Here is a 26,415-nt window from a genome sequence, read left to right on the forward strand (position 1 = left end):
ACAATAGCTATATGTCTTAAATACAGCTGTATTGATTTGCACTAGAACATTCCTGCCCTCAGAAATTGCATTCAAAAGCTTGCAACAGAGAATCCAGTTTCACATGGAACTATTTTATGTGAGTTTGTTTAAGTGCCAGAGGTTTAAAAACAAACAAACAAAAATAATAATAATTAAAAAAAAAAAAAAAAAAAAAAAAAACACTTAAGCAGTGAGGCAGGAGTTAATCAGAAATAATAAAACCCTTTCCATTGGAAAGTTACCTTATAGCTCAACTGGTTATGGAAGGCATCCATGTTCATATATAAGGGACAATGTAATGACTTTATGTGAAAGAAAAGTTTAGCAGAAGGGTAACATTGCTCCCTTCCCCCTTCTTTTAAAGACGTCTTTTCTTAATCATTTTAAATTAGCATATGGTACATAGGTTTATATCAAGAGTTGAAATGCTCAAAATGTTGTTCATCAGGGAACTAAGATTCTTGTTACTATGAGATGTAATTTAATATTTGCACTTATAGCAGCACAAAAGACAATGCACATATTGAGTTTCACTATTAGTTACTGCAGGCCAGACAGACTTTCTATGTATAAACTATCAAAGCACCACTAAACTTAAACTGAAATGTTAAACGCAGCAACTTAGATGCCTTTAATCAACATCTGCTGAACAGTTTAGATTTTCTATAGCAGCAATGGTAACACAGCTATGCTTTAATATAATTAAATATCTGAATAGGAAGTAGAAATAATCTGAAGTAGTTCTGTGTTTAAGATGGCTTCTTTTGGTATGAAAGTTACCATTACCCCCTCCCCCCACCCTTTTTAAACATCTTTCATTGAATTTCCTTTTCCATATATCTAATAATAATAATAATAATAATAAAAATAATAATAATAAGGTTGGTTTGTATGTTTAACACAGCCTGATTCAGATATTATCAACAGTTTGTTGTGTTTTTTTTTCTTTGTAAGCAGTGAAATGATTATATAATAAACCTATGTCACAAAAATGATTTTTCCCAACTCAGTTTTTCATTAGGAAATTCTGTGATTCTGTGATTCTGTGTGAATGCTTGGGATTTATTAATTTCTGTACCCCTCATTATTTATTCAACTTCCTTCTTCTTTTTTCTTTTTTTTAATTATTTTATTGTAAAACTCTTGATGAAAAGATCCATGGAGGACTCTCATTGCCCCTTTGGCAATTATAGGAGAATTAATTTTAATATCCTTAATTTGTAGGTCATCTGCTATTGCAAGGTCTGTGACATTGACCTCATACTACACTAAAACTGATAGAGTATTTTGTAATATTTTAGTTCTGTAGGATATTTCTTCATTTAATATGCCATAAGTTTAAAACTTTATCTTAAAGAATTACATAGGAAGGTGGGAAGTTTCAGCAACTGCCAGATGCGGTTGCCTCTCCCACAGCGCTAAGCCCTTGTAGTTCCATGTTTACTACTGTTACTACTTGAAGCATGCACTCTCCTCAGTGTGCGGGTTTGCAAGACACTAAATAAAACCTTCAGAAAAATGGTGTGTTAGGATTTTTCACTTAAGAACAGTTTGAAGTACTGTAGATTACGGTTATATCAAAATGTATTACATTGACTATCTTTGTAGTTTTGCAAGCACTAGAGTTATCACAGGAGTTCATTTTTGCCAGGCTTTCTCCTCAAGAACATGCATTTAACTTTCACTATAAAAATCTTTCAGAACACTTGAGCAATCCATATTGCTCACTACCAGTCTGACAACACTTCAATTTTCAGTGTCTACCATTCAGAAAATGACACATACTAGTAATGGTCCAGACTTTATGAACGGCTGAATGATGGCCAGCTTAATGTCAAAAAACTCTGACACAAGGAAGAGTGTATTCCAGAACTAAGCATATAGGAAGTTTATTTTCTACTTCTCTATTCAGATAATTTTAATGTTAACATTAATACAAAAAGTTAATCACGTAGTCCATGGACAGTACTGCAATCCATGTTTCAAGACATAGGCTGAATTGTATTTTACCTAAAACAACCATTTACAAAATTACTATCAAAAAGTGCTAACAGTGAAATTCGCTGCACACATGAAATATCATGAAAGAAATCACGTTTTGTAAATTTAACACTATTTACCAGAGTAGCTCCCAGGGCTTATTCACTTGGATGATCTCTCTTGCAACTAAATTAGCAAACTCCTGTTTTGTATTACCTTCCTATGTAGCCTAGATTTTTATACTTTGAAGTTCTTCACATTTGTATGACTGTTCACTGTCACGTCCACCTCATGACATGCAAAAAGTTCCAAGCTCTCAAAAGTCATGGATTTTATTTTTTTTTAATAAACATTTGAATCAAGCTATTTATAGCTCCCTTGACAGCCATAACAAAAATCCAGACTTAACCATAGATTAATATTTTGGGATCGGTCACAGCAGGTATTTCACTTGAATTTGAAATCAACTTTTGCATACTCTCAGTCCCATCTATCAGCAAACAGCTGCTTTAAGACAAATAGTTTAAAAAATTGTATGGTCCTTCAACAGCTTCTCACCCTCACTCAAGTTCAGCAACAAGCACTACAGAACACCACGTAGAAGTTCCTTTGGTATACAATCACTTTAGCATGGGATTAAACAGAGCAATAGGGACTCTCAGCCTGTCTGGGATCATGAAGGAAGATTTCTGCTGTCAAATCAAGGCATCTCTTGTGCAGTAAATATAATGGGGTCTGATATTTTTTTTTCCCCCAGATACATAAAGTTTACACTGGCATAATTACCTTTAGTAGATTTATTGCAGATTTATATCTAAGTAAATGGCAAATAGAACAATATTTCTTCCACATATAAAAGACTAAACAATTTTATGCCATTTTTCTTTTTACTTTCCAAGAACTGCTTTACTCCATTCTCTTTATTTCACTTTGATCTTAGCACTGTGCCTGGTTGAGCATTAAAAATTAAAGTCAGGTGTCCTAGAAGGAAGTAAGTTAGATTCGGATTCCATTCTGAAGTTGAATTTATTCTACTCATATTCAAACATACCATTGCTGATTCTACCACCAAGAAATACATACTACTTGGCAACAAAAAAAAATTATCAAAGCAATCTGACCAAATTGGCACTACTAGCCCTGGCTACATCTGGTAACAATAATATGAAGGCAGAAGTATGAAGATAACAATTCTCATTTATCGTTACCATTAAACTTATCTGCATGTGTACTCTTAAGTCTTTGAACTTCATGCTTTCATAAAGCCAATAAGAGCTCCACTCAAAGGTGAGGGGTGATGTTTTTCCAAAAGTAATAAAGTATCAAATTCAGTAAGGTATTAGAGTCTCTAGTCTCAGCTTTTTCAGCCAGAGGAACAGCTATTGAATACCACCAGGAAAGCATGACTGCCGACATCAAGGAGCTCTAACAATGCAGAAATTAAGGTGTTTGGTTGTATTCCAACAAAAGAATAGGAATTTTATATACTACAAAATTGGAAAAAACAACCACTTTTTTATATTAGGAAATGACTCTTTTTATTTCCAGATATAACAAATATAGATATATATATATATGTATATAAGGTTAAGCTACAGATAACTATAATTGCGAGGAGGTGAGCAAGAGGAGCAGAATTTACTTTCTTTTTTTCAAATGGTCAGGATGGTTTATCACATTAATAAGTTATTAAACAAGGATACTGTTAAGACTATTTCATGCATCAGACTGACAAAAACATAAATCATACATAAATCATACTCTAAATCATACATAAAATGCATCACTTTCAGATCACTCAAGATTTAAAAATGTGTTCTTGTAGCTTTTAATGTAAATAACTAACAAGCTGATGAACTTATTTTCCTACAAAGTATTGCATAAAAATGACTTGCAATTTTCTAGAAATTGTTAGCTTAAAATATGCTAGAGATGAATAAGTAACATTATTAAAAATGTGGTCACAACATGCTTGCAATAGTGTACTATAACCATGATACAGGGTTGTACTGACCATTTATTTAGATTCAAAACTTGTATGTTGCACATAGGCAATGCTAGTAAAAGTTGAACTGTCCAGTATTTAGTTTTTATATGACAAATCCCAGTATCAATGGCATATTAGTACTAATGTAAATACTAATGTAATTTTTTTTCTCGGTTTTGTAAACATCATCCCCTTTTTACCTGAGAAGGAAGAAATCACAGCTTTGAAATAATTCTAACAATAACAAACTAGTAGTTTCACCAGTTGCTCCCTCTATGGATGTAGCAGCAAGAAGTTATGTACATTTCCAAATATAACATCCTGATAGGATGCAGTTCCCAGCTGCACAAATGATTATGTTGAAGGTAAAAATTTACGCATCCCAAAAGAAAATGATATGAGTGAAACATCCCTACCAACATTGGTATAATCACAGTTATGCTGTGTAACAAACTGTGATGTATGGAGTAAAAAAACAGTTGCTTTCAAGTATTACTTGGCAACATATTCCCAGCTTGTCACTTTATATATTCTGAAGCTAGAGCTATGGATTTAACATGCATGTATTTATTCTACCACAGAATAGGTCTAAAATGGTAATCTAATCCAGCAGGTCTAAAATTTGGACTGTGGTAGTACTTCCTATATCCAGTTACAACACGCACAGAGAAATGGCAGCTGCAGCCTGTTCCTACAGCGTCTTCTGTGTCAGAGAAGGTGAGAAGCCATCCAGTCTCCTTCCTCCCTACTACAAATCACTCACCTGCAGCTTGGAGTTTGAAAGAGCATACAGATATGGCATCCAAGCCTTTGGGGTTTGTGCAAAACTTTGCTTCAAAAAGTAGCCCTATGGAACATCTCATTTTATGTCACTTAAAGGGGACTTATACAAAAGATGGAGAGCGACTCTTTGCTCAACCAGATAATGACAGAACAAGGGGGAATGGTCTTAAACTAAAAGAGGATAGATTTAGATTAGAGCTTAGGAGGAAATTCTTCACTCAGGGGGGTGAGGCACTGGAACGGGTTGCCCAGAGAGGTTGTGAATGCCCCATCCCTGGAGGTGTTCAAGGCCAGGTTGTATGAGGCCCTGGGCAACCTGATCTAGTGGGTGATGTCCCTGCCTATGGCAGGGGGGGTGGAACTAGATGATCTTTAAGGTCCCTTCCAACCCAGGCCATTCTGTGATTCTATGAAAATTGTCAAAGATTCTCAAGGTAAACAGCTTGCAGGTATAAAACCCAGCTGAATCTATCACATCGAGATAGCTAGGAAACAGGCTGCCATGCAACGACGCAGCTCCAGAAGCCATGAATCGTGTGAATACACACTCAGGGTGGAAAGACAACTGGTCTACATTATCCCAAGGGTGTTTGCTGGCTTATTGCACAGTTCACTCTCTTACCACAACAAAATAGCAAGGGAACCAGGTTACAAGGAAAGGAAGGAACTGACCCAAATTTTCTACGCACTAAAACTACTCTGTTTTCTTTCTGAAGAACTGAATAGAGTGCTGCAGACCAGGAGGCCCAGAGAGGAGCATGCTTCCTAACCATGGAGTTAACACTCCTCAGTCAGCTGATAAGAATCTAGAAAAAGTCCTGACTGCACTGGGAATACACCTCACAACAGAAAAGACACTGGTTGTTGGTACGTCTATCTTTGCATGTTCAAAAAAACAAGGGTTTTTAAAAAGGAAGAGGAGAATGTACTTAAGAAGGGTTTTTTTTTGTTTGTTTTTTGTTTTGTTTTCTTCCAGGCCCCTACAGAACATAACTACTTTTAAAAATCGAGACACACTCAAGACCAAAGGAAGATATAAAACTAATCAATGGTTAAGTCTTACACATAACGCTTATTTTACTTCCTGCATTTTAAGAAACAAGTATTTCCATTTAGCTCCTACAGCAATTCATGAGACAGTGTATATCCCTAGAATCTCAGCACCTTTTTTTTTTCTTTTTTTTTTTTTTTTTTAAAAAACTCACACAGAGATACAGAATACAGTAAAAACAATGAAGACATCATCCATTAGGAGCAAGTGTCAATTGCTTTGCTAAGGGAATTTAAATAATAAATAAATTAAACAGTCTCAAAAGACTTCACCTTGTTCAGGAACTGAATTTATTTTTAGTGTTTTGTATAACATTCATTTTAAATCACCATATAGTATTAGAATCAATAACTGCTAAGGATCAGGACAATCAGGTGGAGCCTTAAATATTTTCTTATTAATTAGACACAGGTCCTTACCATATTAAATTCACCACAGGATTTGCCCCATACCAATTTGCACCCCCCAAAAAAAAATAAAAATAAAATAAAATAAAATAAAAATAAACCAGCATTTAAAACACCTCATTTAATTTTTTCTTAAAGATGTAATATTTACCACTGATTTTTCAATTTCTATTTTGTTAAAACTGTCATCCAATAAATGCCTAAAGATACTTAGATACTTCAGGTGAAAATTGCAAGATAAAGTTTCTCCAGGAAACAAACAAACAAACAACAAAAAAAAAAAGCTCTTTTTAAGAAATTATTAGAAATTGTATAATTTAAGAAATTATATAATTCATCTCAGTCTTAATAGTGACCTTATTAGCTTTTAGGATCTTTGTCTTTTCTGTTGTAAATTTAATCTAACAAACAGTTGTGAAAACTGGTTATTTCATGATTTGAAGGGGAAGCTGGGAACTGGTGGCCTTTTGGAGAGGCATAGATTAAAAATCTGAGGCCAACAACAAAACCCTGACTTCACTGAAAGTAGGATTCACCCTCAGCAGACAGCATGGCACCCAAACATGTTAGAAAACAGTGGGATCTCTGTCTAATGTAAATTTTTCTCAGTTTTTTTTTTTTTCTTTTTTAATTCCAATCAGTAGACTTCTATTATATTTCTTGGCAAGCTATTTCACAGACAAAAATATTTCTTCTCTTAATGAAGTCTGATTCTTTCTTATTCATTTTAACATATATAAATTGGCAACCTTTTCCTAAATAATTCCTTTGAGTTCTTCTGCAACTTCCAAATATGACAACTTCTGCTTTCTTCATGTCCAGTCACACTAGATGGAAATTAGCTCTTTCACACTTCAAAAGAAATTTCCTACAACTCAACTGAAAAGCAAATATTACTCTTCAGTCAGTTTAAAATTCCCAGCATGCAAGCTACTGGCTTTCTCAGCATGAACAAACTTACAATCTTATTTAAAGATAACTTTGTTAATTAGTATTGACATTTCAGAGCCCAATGGCAGCTTCCTTCCTCACCAATAGCACTGGTGTCACACTAGCTGTATGAAACCCTTATGTAAGTATCTCATTAATCTCAGCTCTACTTTGCAAATGCCATACTGCTTTTGAGAGCATTTCCATATGTTACATATAATCCGAGTCTTGAACCATTCAATGCCATTCATACGAACATGTGAAGAACGCTCTCAAAGTCACACAGCATAGCTTGATCAGAACAGAAGGAATACCTTCTGTTATTTATTCTTAAGGGTTCATCTTCAAAATTCTAAATGCATGTGATCTTCACATGAACATTTACTTCTTGCCAAAATGTGACTTCTTGATCTTTCATTTACATACTGTATTTCATCATATTTTAGATCTCTTACACAAGATGCCTTTTTGTTTATATAACTACACTTAGAAATCCAATGCACTAATTAGCAATATATGTAGCTATGGTGTTATAGCACTGTGCTAAAAATTGCACAAATGTAAGTATACAAAAAAGCATCACTTCAAAGCGCTTAAGACTTTTATGTATTCTTGATTTGCCTAAAGGAATCATTTACCTTGGTAGAAATGAAATCGTTCGAGTGAGCTGGGATGCTGCTGAACTCCTGTGAGATGGCTATGTTGTTTTCATAACAAGAATGGTTCTACATTAATTTAGAGCTGAGATTACCATTGTTTTACATACTGGACTTGAATAAGATTCCTTCTCCCTGCTTGATAATAACCAGACAAGTATAAGAAAATTTGATCCAATCAGACATCTATCATTGAAAGGAATGTGGCAGGATATAAATGCTGCAGCAAGTGTTCTGTAATCTGTTGGTGACATTTTGTTGAATACAGAACAGAAAAAAAAAAATGAAAGGGAGTTTTAATGTTCATTCATTGAAAAAGATGGTTAAAATTTGAAGATGGAAATCAAGGATGTGTAAGAACATTCTATGATTTAAAGATTGTTAAGAAAAGGAGGAGGAATTTATTTTATTTTTATTAACATTTTAAGAAGTGATACATTTAACTAAGAGTTCATTCAAAATTTCTCAGGAGCCTTCTGAGAAATACAGACTAGCTAGCTTAATTTCACTTTTTAGAAAAATACTAGAAATAACGTAAAATTACTTTTATGAAGGAAAAGATACAGCACCACAGAAGAAAACAAATAAACACTAGAAGGATGAACATTGCTATGCACACATTTATCAAGATGTAATATATTCGATTAATTATCAAATTACTCAAATTTCTATCACTAACATAGTATCAGACCTTGCAGACATACAAGATGATGTGTATGTGATGCCTGGCTTTTATGGGACCTTTGATAGGCTTGCATAAGATATTCTCGCAAATCAACTGAGAAAATGTAGTCAAGATGAAACAATGGTAAAATAAAACTAATTAACAAGTGGAAAACCTAATGAAAACTATTGTCAGAGATAAGCTTTCAGTGAGACCCTGTCTGCCTTGGGTAAATGAAAAGTGCATTGAGTCCAGTTATTGATTTAGTATTTTATTTTAGTATATCCATTACTGATTTAGTATTCATTTCATTAGAAGGGTGGATGATGAAACAGTGTTTATTAAATATGCAGATTAGAAAGCTAAGAAACACTGTAAAATAGATAATATGCATCTAGCAGGAATTAAATTTGTATACTGGATCCTATTGGATGAAGGAGTAGAACATTAAACTTAATATCACTTCTAACATTATTTCTGTGAATCCCACAAGCCAGATTCTGGCAAACATAAATATCTTAACACTCAAACCCAATCCTTCAACTCGAGAACTCATGTTAAAATTGTTTTAAGAAAGGTCACTTTGTCAGTGGTAAATTCAGAAACAGCATGAGTTTTGCTCATCCAGGAAAATTCTTGCAGTTTTGCTTTTGTAGAGAAAAGGATTTTCTCTCTTTGTGGCCTATTTTTTTTTTCAATTAATAATTAGTACTTTTTTAGTGGAAGTGTAACAAAACAGAAAAAAAAGTTCAGTTTTCCACAGATGGCATACAAAGGTAGCCAAACAGTTACATTTAACTTTGGGGATTTTAAAATACAGTTAGGATTTTCAAACATGCAAACAAACCAGCTCCTTTGTTACCTCTTCAGAAATGTGTATTATTGTTACATGAGCTGTATTAGCTTGACCAACTGCAGTTTGGCTCTGTTTATTGGAAAACTGCATACACCTTGCTTCTTCTAATATTTTCTGACAAGTAAATGAAGGCCGTCCTGAAGAATAGATGCTTCCCCTTTGTTTTGGGAATAATTTCTGTAAACTGTAAAACGTTTTTGTAGTTTCTGCTACTGCTATTGAAATCTAGCGACTCTTCTGAATTCTTCCAGACATCTGGTACCAAATATTTTCAGCCATTTCATGAATTTTACAGCTGTCATTAATAAAGAGGAGACATGCTTAGACATGGTTAGTATGAGCAGATCTCTATGAGGAGATACAGTCAGTATTTCTTCACTTCCTTCAGGGTCCATGATTTACAATATACACAATGATTCTGATATTCAAAATCCATTTACAGAACTGGCATTAGATAAAACAGCTTGTAGATTTCATAATCTCATGGAACTTCATTTGAGAAAATCAATGATTTTCCCTACAAAGGTGATTACTTTCAAAGAGCTCAGTATTCAGAAGGGTACAATCCAGTTATTCTCCTTTCGAAGAGAAGATTTTAAAAAGCAAGTCATCGGGGGAAAACTAAAAATGCCAGGCTTCTAGCTTTACTAGTGAATAGTAAATTAATTTCAAAAGATTCAACCACAGACTGGAAAACCTTATAATGATCATGGATTTCAAGGTCCACTAACTTATCTAAACTCATTATAGTCCTCATTTTAGGCCAGATGAATATTCAGGTTCAGCTTCACTAAGCAAACTTTTATTAGGTCACATTTTTGCAGTGACCTTAAAAGTGTAATGTGTTAAAAAGAAATGACAGTTTAAAGAAAATGAAAATGATCTCCGTCTCTGATCTTAATGATGTTCTCAGTTACTCAGTATACAGGTGACGAGCATCCAAAGAGATGCACTGGTTTGATTCGAGTTTTTTTTTTAATATTATTTATTCACCCAGCTTCAGTGTGTACCACCTCCAAAGTTTAAGGGGATCAAAGCTGCACTCTGTACAGTGATTCTGTAACATTCTGTTACAGAATCACTGCATATCCATTTTTATGAGAATGCATTGGGATCAATAACAACACCCTGGATGAACATTAACTGATTAAACTACGAAAAAGTCAAATGTTGTTTCTGTCAGCAAGGTACTTTCTACATGCTAAGAGCAAATGAAGGAAATTGCTCTCTCTCCTGGACCATTCTGGTTTTAAAAGTTTCAATGTAAGTGGTGTTCTCAGCCAGAATTCCTGTGTCAAGTGATAATACTGATGCAAATTTCTAAATACAAGATTAAAAATAATTTGTTTCTATTAGTACACTCCCAAGCTGACAATATGTAAATTTACTATTTTTGGAAGACAGTTAACAGTAAGACATAAATTAAAATGTGTTGTACAATTTATTGTATCACAAACTGGACAATATCACAGTGTGCGCAGTCCAGCCATTCCAAGTACAAATTCCAATTATTACATTAGAGCTAAGACTTCATGACATTTCCTACAAATGCTAATTAGTTGGTAGATTAGGGCCCTCAGTCATGTAGCACTTCATCAATCACAAAGCTTAAACTATTAAGATGGAAACTGTAACATTTTACACAAAAAGTTGTGTTGCAATTCAAATTAGAATATTATATTGGACCCCTTTACATGGTGCGCTTTTGTAATAACCCCCACAAAAGAATTTCCACAAGGTGTTGTCCTAATGTGATCCAGCTCTACATCCTCCATTCTGTTCTTGTCTCAACAGCTACTGTTTTCAACACAAATAAACGTCTGTGTGCACACACGTATTTAAATATCTCCAAATTCCTAGAGGACAAAACACACCAGTTATAGTCACTGTATGAAAGAGAAAATTTGGGAGCAAAAATGGGTATGAAAGAATTGGCATCCAGTTCAGCACTTTTGCCCCTCAATCTACACCTCAGCCGTATTCATAGAACTTGTACGTTCTGGTAAGAAATACATAAAGAATTCTGAGGTCTGCCCCTCTGCATGCTAAACTGACAGATATGAGGTGTAAGACTAGCTTTGCCAGGTTAAACAAGGCTATTAAAACAGCATACCCAACTTTACTGGCACTAAAATGAAACAGTGGTGCCAAAGATTCTAAAAGAAAGAAATATTAAGTAATATTGCACCTCTGACATTGACATAAGTTTATTATTACTCTATGCCAATCTACCTTGATCCAAATCCTCTAAATGCTTGCTGTTCCAGGGTTGGGCCTCCTTTAAGCCTACAAATTATACTAAACACAGTGGTGTTTGTTTTTTTTTTTTTTTTAATTTGGTTAAAAAATACACCAAAATCACTGCATGGAAGGACAATGCATAATTAGCTCGCCCATTACTCTTTCCTGCAACAAGTTGCCTTATGTATGCTCCCATGCTATCCTATAGGACTCATAAGGGCTGGTTTCTTGCCAATGCTTTTGTTTCCTTCACATCTTAGGGAGCCTTCCTCAGAAGGTATCCTATCCTGTAAGTAAAACAGCTATCCAAAAAGAAGAAGAAACAATACCATCTTTCAGGTAAGCTTTCCTAGTTTTGATTTGGTCTCTTTTGTATTTTTCACCATGTCAGATAACAGTAATGTATACAAGAGAAAAAATATAGAATGAAACAATGCATCTTTTTAAGTTACATATTTCTTTCTACTCAGTTTCAGGTTATTACTGACATAAATAATTTATATACAAATATATATATATATACACAAATATATATATACAAATTCTTCCTTCCTCAATTACTTCAATACAACCATTAAAATAAATATTATTTTAGGCTGAGTGAAACACTTCAGGCTGAGTGAAGAGAGATGTAGCCATCTATCCTGCATCAACAAATGAAGGCAGCAAAATAACTGGTTATTCACATGTTCTTAAAACAAAAGTAAAAATACACAGATAAAATTTGGCCCTGCATAGAAAAAAACAAATGGAGACATATTATAATATTAAAGAATGAAGAATCTAATGCCCAGGAGGAACCTAAAAACTAGAAGCAATTCTTTTCACTTTCAAAAGGGCTTTCGTAAGACTAATGTATCGACTGGTGCAATGACCTATTGGAAGGTATATAAAGAAATTACAATCCACTAGAGGGCCCAACTGTTTCAGCTCCTAGTATAGGACGGTCCACATCGCTTTCCACCAACTGCAATTTGCATATGAGGACAGATTAATTACTAAATGTTCCACACACAAATGTCTGGCTGCCATCATTTCATGTGAAAACAGTAATGGAAGACGTGGCCAAAAGGTCAGAAGATGAGCAAAAATTGGAGAAATGGAAGAGACACAAGCAATCCAGCAAGACACAAAGGATTCTTATTGAGATTCATGTAAAAGATAAAGTGACTGCAATCCATAGATAGTATATATTTTTCCAACAAAATATACTCATATATGGTTGTCATTAGAAAGGTAAGCTGTCAAGACTGGGAAGAGAAGAGGACCTCAGAGGACATCAGAGAACCTTATTCTTAAAACGCAGCATCCACTACTAGACTACTTGAGTATCTGTGCAAAATGACCGCTCAAAAATATTACAAAAGAATACTATAGCACCAGGACTTACTACTGTACACACTCCAACATATTTTTGAAATAACACAACTAAATGAACAATCTATGGCCAAAAAGGAGCTGTGCTCCTTTAGCCTTTGATAGAACATAAAGACTATGAAATATGAATGCCCTGCGTTGCATTAGTTCACATAGTGAGCGTGAACACATCTAGCATTCTTTAATATCAAGGCACTAATGCCTTGACACACTAGAGAGAACACTAGAAACTAGAACACTTGAAAACACTAGAGAGAGAGAAACTACAGAATATTTCCCTTCTATATGCAAGCATTATAGTGCTGGGATGAAGTTGTACCTACTGCCAAGAATGGTGGAATGCTCAAGAAGGATAACCACGAGAAATCGTGCTCTTGTTAAGCATTGCCAAAATGGGATTGAATAGCTAAGCAAATAGATTTTTACTTTTTTTCAGCTTTATTTCAAAGCCTGATTTGCACTGGTGACATACAGAATTTACTATTTTGTGTTTGTACACTAGACACATGAAAAATAAACAATGAAAACATGCTTTAAATTAAAAAAAATATAGAGTATGGAACTGTAAACAAGAGTGACTAGAGCAGGGCAATGTTTATATCAATTTTTTCTCTACTTAAATCACTTGCAAGTGAATTTATCCCCTAACATATTGGAAATAACGCACAAGCAAAATAATGGCCCAAAGCTGAAAATGTGACCTAAAAATATTTTTTCCAATACGGTATTATTTTCATATTGAAATTAAATGGTGTAATAATGACCTGATAATATTATTTTGGGGTATGCTAACACCTATATATTGTGATAATGTTATTCAAAGTATTGCAGAGAAACAAATTTACATGTAAGTACAACATGATAAATAATGTCAAAGTATGCAAATTAACTTTTTTTTTGTAATCAATGATTCATTCTTCTACAAGCATATGCACTATTTAGCCAATAGCAAATAAAATAAAATTGAACTTCCACAGCTCCCTGATGAAGCATATTTACCAGGATAAAAACCTCTGAAATATTCAGATGCCAATCCCAATCTTAAAGAATAATTTACTGCTGTCATTTTGCACTTAGTTATTAGCAGGATTTATCACGTGGTAGACCAGAGCTCACTAGGTCATAATGTGTTTAATCCAGCGTTTAGTGAGCAGAGATAGCATAATTTGAGAGTGATTATTTTCATTACGAAGTCAGATGCAAAAGCAACAAGACCATTTGCAAGCCATAATAAAATAGCCATGATGTGTTAAAAACAGAAAAAAGCACCGTGTTGCATATTACTAGCCATGGCAGACAATGACTACAGCTCTGTGATAGATTATTATTCATCACACAATTTTTATCACTGAATCCAAATCCCTCCTCCTGATCTAAATACAAGACCAATTGTAAATTCTTGGTTTGATTAAAAAACACAAACCATTAGAAAAGATGCATTATTTTCTGCAAAATTCTGAAGTGATGTCCAAAATTAAACAGCATTCAGCACAACAAAAAAAAGGCTTAATATTTGCTATTTTTCATATCATCAGCATTGCTAAAAATGCAAATATTCAGAAGGAGATTCCAGAACAAGATTAAATTGGATGGGTACCTAAGACCTTCTCTGTTTCTGAAAAATAAGGACTTGGCTTTATTAAACTCATGTATTTAGCCAAACAGACAAAAGTATGGATAAAGAATGTGAACCTTATGTGAGTCATGGAGGAAAACCACCGTAACATTGTAGAATAGTATATCATCATCATTGCTAATAAAGAAAAGTTTGGATTACTGGAGAGAGCCTCCATTCTCAATGTCTATAGCTTATCATGCATAGGAAAAGCAGAAAATTTACTTAAATTTAGTTTCCTTTTCCACTTCCTTCCCTCCCTCTCCACCAAAATGTCTTTAAAGAAAAATGCAGTATACTAATCTTTTAGTAGTCCCACACATTTTATTTGAATTATCTGGAAAGAATAGTATTCGGTGTTAGTAAGGATAACAGAATCCCTCACAGTGAGGAGTAGGTTTTGTCAGAATTGTTAGGACTTCCATTTAACTCCAAGAATTCTGTGAAAACTGCAGAATGTAATATTTTTGTAATACAATTAAAATATAACACTGTAGAAACAATCCCATGGAAGATAACACATTTATATTACAGAACTACTTAACTGTTACAGACGTACTCCACACTTTTTTTTAATATTTTAAAGGTAATGTGCTCTAAGAAGTGCATTTCCTTTATATGTGTCTCAGAAATTTTACAACATATCCTTTCATCAATGATCCTACCTTTTTTTGAAGGACATTAATTTTCCTTTCTTTTACTTCCAACATGTCTTTCATATCTCGAATCTCTCCAGCTAGGGTTCCCTTCTCTTCTGTGAGGTCTTGAAGTTGTTTTGTTTTCTTATTGAGAAACGTTTCTTTTTCTTCCAATCGTAACCGCAAGGCATCAACCTACAGTAAGTAAATGAAACGCATTTAGGTGTTAGTAAGGATGAACAACATATTTTATTTATTTTACTTACTTTTTGTGTCACCTAGGAAACTTTTTTTTTTTTTTTAAGGTAGATTTTCCACCTGTATCTCGGACCAAAGGGACACTTCTAGTTGTTAAAATGTAATTAAAAATAAAGCAGTTTTAGCACCAAAGCATAAACAGAATAAAGTAGAAGAGTCAAAGTTTTAAGCATGACACTAAGAGAGTCCGATCTTGACATATGTATATATGACACACACACACATACACACAAAAATGACCTATTAAATATATAATTCATTGAAAATAGTGCTCTGTATCTTGTTTTCAGTTTAACTGTTAAAGCCATGAGGTGGCTCAATACTACAGTCAGTACACAGATTTGGACATATATCAGAAACAGAACTATTTAACAAAGATACAGCAAATGGTAAATGATAAGGCTTTCCACTTTTCTCCAGAGTATCTCTCATAAGTCTCTTAATAAATGGATCTTATTGTACTTTTCTATAGTAAGCACAATTTTCTATTGCATATAACAATGAATATTTCAAAGATTTTCATACACAGAAGTGTCTTAACAGAGAACCTCACCTAACTCTTCTGCATTACATGACTGCTTTCTATCTGCCTTTAGAAACTCTACAAAGTTCCAAAAGAAAAAGAAAACTCACAAGTTGAACAAGCATTCTAATGGCCCAGATAGTATATGTAATATCCCTTGTTTTCTCATTTCCTGCTATATAAATGCTCAGGGACACAACTTTATCATTCTCTTAATGCAATTTCAACAGTTCTCAAATTGAGGTCAGGCAAATAGTTGCTGGTGTCTGAAAAAAAATCCATAGATCACTTGATGCTGACTACTATTTCCATATAGTTGTTTCTGTAAGCAGCTCTACGGCTAACAGCAATTAAAAAGCCTTGACACTCATAAAAGCCGTTAGAAATAAGGAATAAAAATAGTTGACTCTCCTCCACAACAAACAAGAGGAGACGGAGAGTAGCATAATTATCAAAGAAAAAAAGCAAGGAATGTAGGTAAATCTAAATAACAGGACACCTGTTCAAGGAACTGGAAAAGGACAGGGCCAAAGCAGTAGGGATAAGGATCCAGGAGCACAAGAATTGAAATGACAAATAGGTGCCAAAACAAAGACAGGAAAGTTTAATTTTCTCAAGTAAATTTAACAACCCTACTTCACAGATGCAAATCCCTTGTGCCTTTTTAGTACTGTCTTTCTACGTAACCAGTGCCTAGAGTAGTTATCATAGAGTAAGTTATAATCCCAAATGGAAAAATGTGCTATTTTGCACACTGTGAAGAGGAGAGGAAGTGGTCACTGTCAAGATGCTCACTGATACAATCTTTGAGAACATCTAACACATTAGTCCAAATATTAGCTGTCAAGTTTCAAGAAAGTTTCAGTCAGAGATTTTGTCACAGTTTCCTTAAATTAAAATATCATAACGGAATTCCATGCTAGTAAAGCACATACTTGAATGCTTAAAAAGATGTGACAGTGCAGTGAAAGCAAAACCACAAGGTGAAACTGCAGCAGAAAAGCAGAGCTAGAAAATGAGATTTTGTAAGTTTAAATGGTGCAGCTTTTTATATAGTAGAGAAGAATAAAATGAATAGGGATTAACACTGTCTTAATTCAAGAATCTAAAGATCCAGACTTGAGCTGACAGTAGAACATAGAGGATCCAAAATATGACGCATGTAATCTATACTGACCTTGGTAATTAGTAAAATGAGAAGCTCTACATTTCACTGAAATGGAAAGAACACCTAATATTATTACTCAAAGAATTCTTTAGAAAGTATGTGCAAAGGCAAGCTAAATTACACTGACAAATAACGTAGAATTGTAAACAAAAGAGAACCAAAATTAAACTGAATTGGAATATCTCTCAAGTCATCGTGTTCCCCCTCCCCTGCCACTAGCATATTTTAGGCTAAACAAAGATATTGAAGCATATTTTAAGCTAAATTCACTAATGCCAAGAATTACCTACCACCTAAATTCTACTATTAATACTTTTGATATAAAAGGCATTTTTGTAATGAAAAAGTAGACATCTCTATTCATTACACCTAAAGAGTATGTTTAGGTTTAACAATTGGTACCATAAGAGTTGCACCTTACATGCATTGGTCCCTTCAATGAGCACTTCAACTAGATCATACCTGCTTGCACATACTTTTTCAGACAACACACTGTAGAACACTGGATGGGGAAACTTTGGAGGAGAAAAAGAAATCATTATGTAAGAAGTTTTGAAAGACCAAGAGAGGTTTTATTGTTGTTGTTGTTATGTGATCCTCATTATTGAAAACTGTTTTGTAAATAAAATAATTAATTCAAGAAAATACGGTATACCCAGTAAGGTTAGGATAATTTAGCAAATAATTGCATATGCAATCTGACAGATTTAAACAGAACAACAAAACAAATCCATTCGTAGCATTAAGCACTCTGGATTCCATTTTGCATTCCTTGTGCAGCCTCTAACTCCCAAATTCAAGGCTAGGTTACAGAGACTTTATTCTTAGTGAAGTATTTCAGTTTTCCAGAAGACTGGTTAACACATTGAAACTTCCAGTCCAGGAGAGGATACTAAAAATACTGCTAGAGACCTACTTCCGTATTTGCACTTTGGCTCCACCCAGAGCAAGAAAGCCACTATGCAGCTCAGAAAGCACTGGAGGGCAGCATGGGAATGGAGAACATTAGCAAGGTTTACAAGCCTTTACCACAGCACCATCATTTTATGAAAAGTAGAGAAGTAAGATAAAAACAGTGCAATCATTTCTCATCACAAAAGACAGTTCTTGAATAGTGGCCATTTGGCTAATACTGTTTTCATCTACAGCACTGATACCAGGAGGTGTTCACATTAAGTGGATTCATACAGGCTTGTTCTGGCTGCTAGGTACACTATTGAGAAGACAAGTCTGGACTGAAAATATATGATGTGGCAGTCTAAAATAATTCACCATCTAGCCAGAGCTGCAGGAAGTCAGGCAAGTGAGAAATCTTAGATTCACTAATCCAAATTTCAAACATACAGATGTCAGAAAATAAAGAATTAGGCTTTAAAATTTACATTACCTAAAAATTCACAAAGTTTATTCATAGTAAAAAGCTAGATGGAAGTAGCCAAAAGGATATAGATGTTAGTTTTTCATCTTTAGGTTGTACAGTTAGAACTGTTCAAGTCACATACAGTAAGCACTATTTTTTCTAGTTAATCAAGATACCTCAGGGGAGCCAGGAGAGGTTCAGTTTGGAAATTAGGAGAAATTTCTTCTCAGAAGGAGTAGTCAGGCGTTGGAATGGGTTGCCCACAGAGGTAGTGGCATCACCATCCCTGGGGGTGTTTAAGGAAAGTTTGGAACTGGTGCTAAGGGACATGGTTTAGTGGTTGACATTGGTAGTAGGATGATTTAACAAGATGATCTTGGGGGGCCTTTTCCAACCTTCTATGATTCTATGAACAGAATATGTTTACGTACAAAATAATCAACAGATATCTGATTTATTTTTATTTATATTCTGAGTTTTGTAATGCTAAATTTATTCTGAGCAGAAGTCTTTGCAATGCCACTTTAAAACGTGGTTTGGGACTAATTTAGATGACCTGTTGGATCTCGAAATGCATGTTCTTCCTGCTCTTAAAATGGCTCATTGCTTTTCTATATATATATATATATATATTTTCTATATATATATTCTCTACTGTATTTAGTTTATTTTTATAATAGGGTCTTGCAGTTAGTAAGCAGCATGCAGTATTAGATTCAAACATAATTCTTTGACTATGAAAAATGGTTACAGCAGCTAACAGTGAAAGACCTCATCTGAAACTCATCACTTTTTTTTTTTTTTTAATTTAATCACTTATTTGCTGCATGTCTTTAAGCAATCTTTTAAGTCAAATCACAAAAAACTCACTTGCACCTTTAAGTTGCAGATCAGAAGCTCAGCATAGCATTGAAGCAGGAGCTCCAAAATAGGAGGAAAAACTGCAGGTTTCATTTGCCAACTGCCACTAAGCATCTGTTTTATATTTTAAATTAAAGGTTGTTGAAGGTGATCAGAACCACTGGTAAACAAAGCACTGACACTGTTTCCCTGGGGACTGGGATAACACAGTAGGTTAAACCCATGCAAGATACAGTTCTGTTCTGTGTGGCTGAATGGCACTTCCCAAGCCAAAAGCCTTTTCCTCTGTGTGCATCCATTCCCCACCCTGAGGGCTTAGCAGACACTTCTTGGTGCTCTTCACACATTTATTCACAACACATCCTGTCACAACTGCTCACAAAATTAAACTCAGAAATCGGGATTTTAGCCATCAAAACATGGGAGCCCCATAAGGAGGGGTGAGAGGATAAAAAAACAGATTGTTCTGTTTTTTGGGAAGCCCATGTCAAAAACCTGATTATGGGAAAGGGGAGCAGAGCCCCATCCACTCCAATTCACAGAATCACAGAATTTCTAGGCTGGAAGAGACCTCAAGGTCATCGAGTCCAACCTCTGACCTAACACTAACAGTCCCCACTAAACCATATCCCTAAGCTCTACATCTAAACGTCTTTTAAAGACTTCCAGGGATGGTGACTCCACCACTTCCCTGGGCAGCCTGTTCCAATGTCTAACAACCCTTTCGGTAAAGAAGTTCTTCCTAACATCTAACCTAAAACTCCCCTGGCGCAACTTTAGCCCATTCCCCCTCGTCCTGTCACCAGGCACGTGGGAGAATAGACCAACCCCCACCTCGCTACAGCCTCCTTTAAGGTATCTGTAGAGAGCAATAAGGTCACCCCTGAGCCTCCTTTTCTCCAGGCTGAACAAGCCCAGCTCCCTCAGCCGCTCCTCGTAGGACTTGTTCTCCAGGCCCCTCACCAGCTTCGTCACCCTTCTCTGGACCTGCTCAAGCACCTCCATGTCCTTCTTGTAGTGAGGGGCCCAAAACTGAACACAATACTCGAGGTGCGGCCTCACCAGAGCCGAGTACAGGGGGGCGATCACCTCCCTAGCCCTGCTGGTCACACTGTTCCTGATAGAAGCCAGGATGCTGTTGGCCTTTTTGGCCACCTGAGCACACTGCTGGCTCATATTCAGCCGACTATCAACCATCACTCCCAGGTCCTTCTCTGCCTGGCAGCTCTCCAACCACTCATCTCCCAGCCTGTAGCTCTTCTTGGGGTTATTGCGCCCCAGGTGCAGGACCCAGCACTTGGCCTTGTTGAACTTCATGCAGTTGACCTCAGCCCATCAGTGAAGCCTATCCAGATCCTCCTGCAGAGCCTTCCTACCCTCAAGCAGATCAACACACGTGCATAGCTTGGTGTCATCTGCGAACTTACTGAGGGTGCACTCAATGCCCTCGTCCAGATCATCGATGAAGATATTAAAGAGGACCGGCCCAAGCACCAAGCCCTGGGGAACACCACTAGTGACTGGCCTCCAACTGGACTTGACTCCATTCACCACGACTCTTTGGGCCCAGCTATCCAGCCAGTTTCTAACCCAACGAAGCGTGCGCCAGTCCAAGCCAAGAGCAGCCAGTTTCTTGAGGAGAATGCTGTGGGAAACGGTGTCAAAAGCCTTGCTGAAGTTAAGGTAGACCATATCCACAGCCTTTCCCTCATCCACCCAGCGCGTCACTTTGTCACAGAAGGAGATCAGGTTCATCAAGCAGGACCTGCCTTTCATAAACCCATGCTGACTGGGCCTGATCACATGCTTGCCCTGCAAGTGCTGCGTGATGACTCTCAAGAGGATCTGCTCCATGAGCTTCCCTGGTACTGAGGTCAAACTGACAGGCCTATAGTTTCCCAGGTCTGCCCTCCGGCCCTTCTTGTAGATGGGCGTCACGTCTGCTAGCCGCCAGTCAACTGGGAAATTCCTTGGGCCTGATTCTGCCTTACACAGCTGTAATTAAACAGCACATGACTGGACCTTCCTGCATTTCCTTTCACCACTAGCCAGCTCGTAACATGACAGAAGTTATTTCTATTCCCTAAACAGAAGTGAATTTAACCCTGAGGGAGGAGAGACGGTTCTTGGTGGTTTTCCTTATTACCAAACAGAAATGTATACTGGACTCCACGATCTCCATCTTTTCTTTACCTGGTTAGCTTTCTTGCCAGCCATACAAAAGCCTTTACGTTAGCACATGGGTTGTGCCACAGAGGATCAGACACCTAGTGCTTCAGTGTTGTCTGGACCAAAGCTAAATGCAGAAATGGACTTTTTTCACATTTACACCATAAATAGATTACTGCACACACATTTATGTAAGTAGTTTACACCTCTGATCAGTTCTTTCAGGTCAATGATATTTATTTATTTTTTAATTCTGAATGAATTAAAATGAATAAATACTCGTGTCATTAAGGTGAATTGAACTCTTCCATAAGGAGTTGCTCACACTTAAGATTTGCATACATGCAGATGTAAGAGGTAAAATCCTGCCTGGAACCACAATTTTCACAAGAGATTGTTGTTACTATAAAGCAATGACAGTTTTCATTTAATAATTCATTAATTAAATTAATTTGAAGCCTTAATAGCTTCAAATAAAACTTAAAACTGCATTCACACCTTTGGTTGCACCAAGGAAAATGTTCTAAAAGAGCTGAAACAAAGACTCTCAATCCCAGAAACCCTGCTTCAAACAGGAACAGTGCAAGTGCTGGGAAGGAAAGAGTATGAGAGAGCAACCACAGCCTGAGGTGGCAGATCCTCCACTCCAGTCCTAGCATTTCCTGCTCCCACTCCTCTCTCTGTCAGCTTAGAGCTTCTGACTGCTGCAGAAACACTGTTCACCATGATGTCATCTCCAAGCCACAGAAAAATGCAATGTCACACTTGGAAGATTGTCTTATTTCCCAGCCCTTTCAAATGAACCACAGATCAGAAAATGCTCAGTCTTCTGTTCCAGTTGGAGTTTGACTTCCAAAGAATTAGGAGAAAATTCCTTCCTAAAGGAATTTCCCCCTCCTGGTGAAACAGAAATGTTTCTCAGATATGATGAGAGGCTACTGACCTGGGTTGCTGACACAGCATTTTACGTTTCAATCTGGATCACAGAGATTCAGACAAATCTTTTGTAAATCATACATTTTCCTACCTTTTTTGCTGTTGTTTTTAAGACTGTATCCTATTTGATGCTCCCTCTTTTCCCCTCTTTCAAAAAATATTTGTTGAATATTTTTTGTTGAGAGTTGAAAAAAAAAAAAAAATCAACTCTCTCCCAGCCAAAAACTACCAAAAGCCAAGTCCATGTGAGAGCTCAAATTAAAACCTCTTATGGCTGGGCTTCCTAATCATAGAGGTCTTTTCCAACCCAAATGATTCCATGATTGTAACATCAGAAAAGGAGAATATTCTGCTCACAGCATGGTTTTCTGTGTCATTCTTTTCTTCTTGCAAGTACAGGGTACAGCACTATCTCCAGTCTGTCTTCCCAGAAGCTACTTGTTGTGGAGCTAAAATTAGATTCTGTCCTGACACCAGTGTTGGGAAGAAAAAAAAAAAAAAATCTACCAAGTACAACTATACTTTCCTACTCACCATCAACCAGTGGTCAGATGTCTTGAAACTGATACAGCAGAACACCAACCCAAAAAGGCCACACCTAGACAATGAAGCCCAGGTATTTTGATAGAATAGGTTTATCTTCTCCCAAACTAGCGCACACAGTGAGGAGCCATTCTGAAATCAGTGCTCTACTCACGTTTTCAGAAAACCAGAAATTTGACCCAGTGCCAGCCTGGGAGAGTGAGTAGGCAACTCATACTGTGTGTGGTCTTAGGTGTACAGATTTATTTTCTATTCACAGGAATGCAATGTGGGGGTTTACAAGAACATTAGTTATGTCAGTCATTTTCTGCTTCCCTACATTCTCCTTTCTGTCTCCAGTAATCATGAACCCAGACTTTCACATTTCTCATAATGTGAAATAAAACTACCTCAGCTCGAACTGCATGCAACCTTTAGCTACATAGTATCTCTTTGGTGCTAAGCATGTGACATCATTTCATAAGCCAAATACAAACCTCCAGATGGTGTAAAATCAAAAATCTGTTAAGTCAGCTCTCCTCATCTTGTGGAAGACAAGAAGCAAAATATACTACTTTGTTTACAGCTAGGATGGATTTGCCAATATTAGAAATTATCTTTTCCCTGAAAATGGTACAGTGAAATCACATCTCCCAAAAATAATGAGGCAATGAATATTCTAAACAGAGTGTGCCAGTACACTGTGAGGAATGTCTGCCACTTTGTTACTCCTCCTTATACATCTATGGCATTTTAAACAATCTGAAAGGAAATTAAATATAGGTCATTTTATAACATCATATATATATATATATAATTATATTTGAAAGGATGAGGATTTTTGGTACACAAAAACGCTCTGGCTTTTCACTCAACGCTATGTAATTTTAAGAGTCCTTGACTTATTTTTCCCAAGCTCTGGCAGCACATTTACTAGTAAAACTTGGCAATCTGAAAATACCATCATTTTCCAGGAAAATAAAGCCAAACCAGACCTGATAGCTAGCACATAAACCATTTCAAAGACCTCTGTCCAAGTAAATTGCTTGTCAATTTAGTCTAAGTTGTTTTTCCTCAGCAACTACCTATTTCAGCAACTCTGTTGCTTGCTCTGGAAATATACAACACTTTACAAAACTCCAAAATTGGGTTATCCTAAGGAGAAGTTCATATAAGTGGCAAAAATTGCTAAATTCAAAGTCAAACTTTATAAATCTTCACGTCATCACCTGCCACTCATGACCAGCTCCAGTAGTGACGTTTATTTCTTGAAGTCCCTTACTGTTAACTGTTTAACTTATATGCCATAGTATATATATATATCATTTATTAAAGTGGTTTTGGTGTTATGGAGCTCCACGTGAAAGTAAAATGGGAAGAAGCACTACTGTGTTTGACTGTTAAGAATTACTTATTGTACCAGCATAAATTAATACATTTAAAGCAAAGTATTTTTTAATTTTTTTTTTTTTTTTAAGTAATTCTGACATTACTAGTCAAGCATTAAATATACGGTAGTACCATCCCTTGGGTAACAGAAGGCAAAGTAGCACCCATTGTCTTTCTCCCTCCTAATCCCACTTCTGTTCCAGCACACATTGCAGTCAGTATGTGCCACTGCATCCAGGAACCAGTTTTCTGACCTTTTGTACTATTCTTCTCTCCCTTCCTGATGACCACTACAGGCTCCACAAGGTTGCTGACACTTTCCTGTACTACTACTTGTTACCTTAGTGTATTATGCAGCCTTTTTCTTTTTTTTCCCTTCCTCCATCCTTTGGAACCATTTGTTAATCAAAGAACCAAACAAAGATCTTCGTGCCTGTATTTATTCATCCATATTTACATATGACATTAAGAACTGGCAAAAGGACAGGGATGTAAAGCAGCTGAGTACCTTCCCGCTGATCCAAATAGAGAGTGAGCAACATAAGAGGGTGTGAGCAACACAAGAAAATGATGCCTGTTCACATCAGAACAAAATCATGCTATCTCATACCACTATCCCTATAGAACCACCATCACAAGCTCTTTCAATCCCTAGATGAAAAGTAGAACCACATGATGGCACAATGCATCCAATGCACTTACTCTACTTACACCTCAAAAGATGGCATCTATATGTTCCACAAAGATCCCAGCCTCTCTCCCCAACAGCTTAGCCCACCAGCGTGTACTAATCAACCCTGATTTTTCTTTCATTCTTTCTTTTTCCACAAGTCCAGATTATACACTCTTTTAAAAGAGAAAAGCAGTATTACTGATTCGACAAACCACACTAGAAAATGTCTTAGCTGAAACAGATTGCAGCTGAGAAACAAAATGGTTCCCACGGGCAGTTCAAAATTCATCCTTTTGAACCATCATAGCCACAAAGATTTCTGATTGATTTCTGGTATCAACACAGCCAACTGCCTACCAGTTGTTTTATTCAAGAAAATCTTTGCCTACTCCTACCACTAAAATTAGGTAGTTTAAAGTGGCTGGTCAAAAGTTCAGAATTTAATATTCAGTTCAGCTCCAGCAAATTTTGGAAAACACATGGGAATTGTAACTCATGTGCTAATACTTAAAGTTTTTGTTAATAAAACTTCCAACACTAACCTTACCTCACTGATTTTTATGCTTACTATAAAATGATAGCTGTCATATTTTTGAATTAGTGCAAAAGGAAATCAGTCATTCCAGAGTAAATGTTATTTAGCAACATAATGATAGTTATAAATTCAAAATACTTAAAACCAATTTACAAAACTATCAATCCTAGTAGCTTTTAACTTTTGAAATTTCTGTCCCCAGTAACATTCACATTTTATTATACTTTAGCAGATTAATAGAATCACAGAATCACAGAATTTTCTAGGTTGGAAGAGACCTCAAGATCATCGAGTCCAACCTCTGACCTAACGCTAACAGTCCCCACTAAACCATTTCCCTAAGCTCTACATCTAAACGTCTTTTGAAGACTTCCAGGGATGGTGACTCCACCACTTCCCTGGGCAGCCTGTTCCAATGCCTCACAACCCTTTCAGTGAAGAAGTTCTTCCTAACATCTAACCTAAAACTCCCCTGGCGCAACTTAAGTCCATTCCCCCTCGTCCTGTCACCAGGCACGTGGGAGAACAGGCCAACCCCCACCTCGCTACAGCCTCCTTTAAGGTATCTGTAGAGAGACATAAGGTCGCCCCTGAGCCTCCTCTTCTCCAGGCTGAACAAGCCCAGCTCCCTCAGCCGCTCCTCGTAGGACTTGTTCTCCAGGCCCCTCACCAGCTTCGTCGCCCTTCTCTGTACCCGCTCAAGCACCTCCATGTCCTTCTTGTAGCGAGGGGCCCAAAACTGAACACAGTACTCGAGGTGCGGCCTCACCAGAGCTGAGTACAGGGGGGTGATCACCTCCCTAGCCCTGCTGGTC

General features: G+C 36.4%; 1 protein-coding gene across 18 annotated transcripts in view; it reads right to left on the reverse strand.

The window, feature by feature from the left end:
- The window catches only part of ERC2 (ELKS/RAB6-interacting/CAST family member 2), a 547,528-nt gene that overhangs the window by 340,227 nt on the left and 180,886 nt on the right, over positions 1 to 26,415 (reverse strand). For all 18 annotated transcript variants that reach the window (XR_014696351.1, XR_014696352.1, XR_014696353.1 and 15 more), the window contains one exon: positions 15,234 to 15,401. Coding sequence is in view for 3 of the 18 variants with exons in the window: in XM_084530654.1 (XP_084386780.1) it covers positions 15,234 to 15,401 (168 nt within the window). In the remaining 15 variants the exon portion in view is untranslated. The remainder of the gene's footprint in view (positions 1 to 15,233; positions 15,402 to 26,415) is intronic.

This window comes from Aythya ferina (assembly GCF_964211825.1).
Source record: "Aythya ferina genome assembly, chromosome: 10".
Classification (NCBI taxonomy): Eukaryota; Metazoa; Chordata; class Aves; order Anseriformes; family Anatidae; genus Aythya; species Aythya ferina.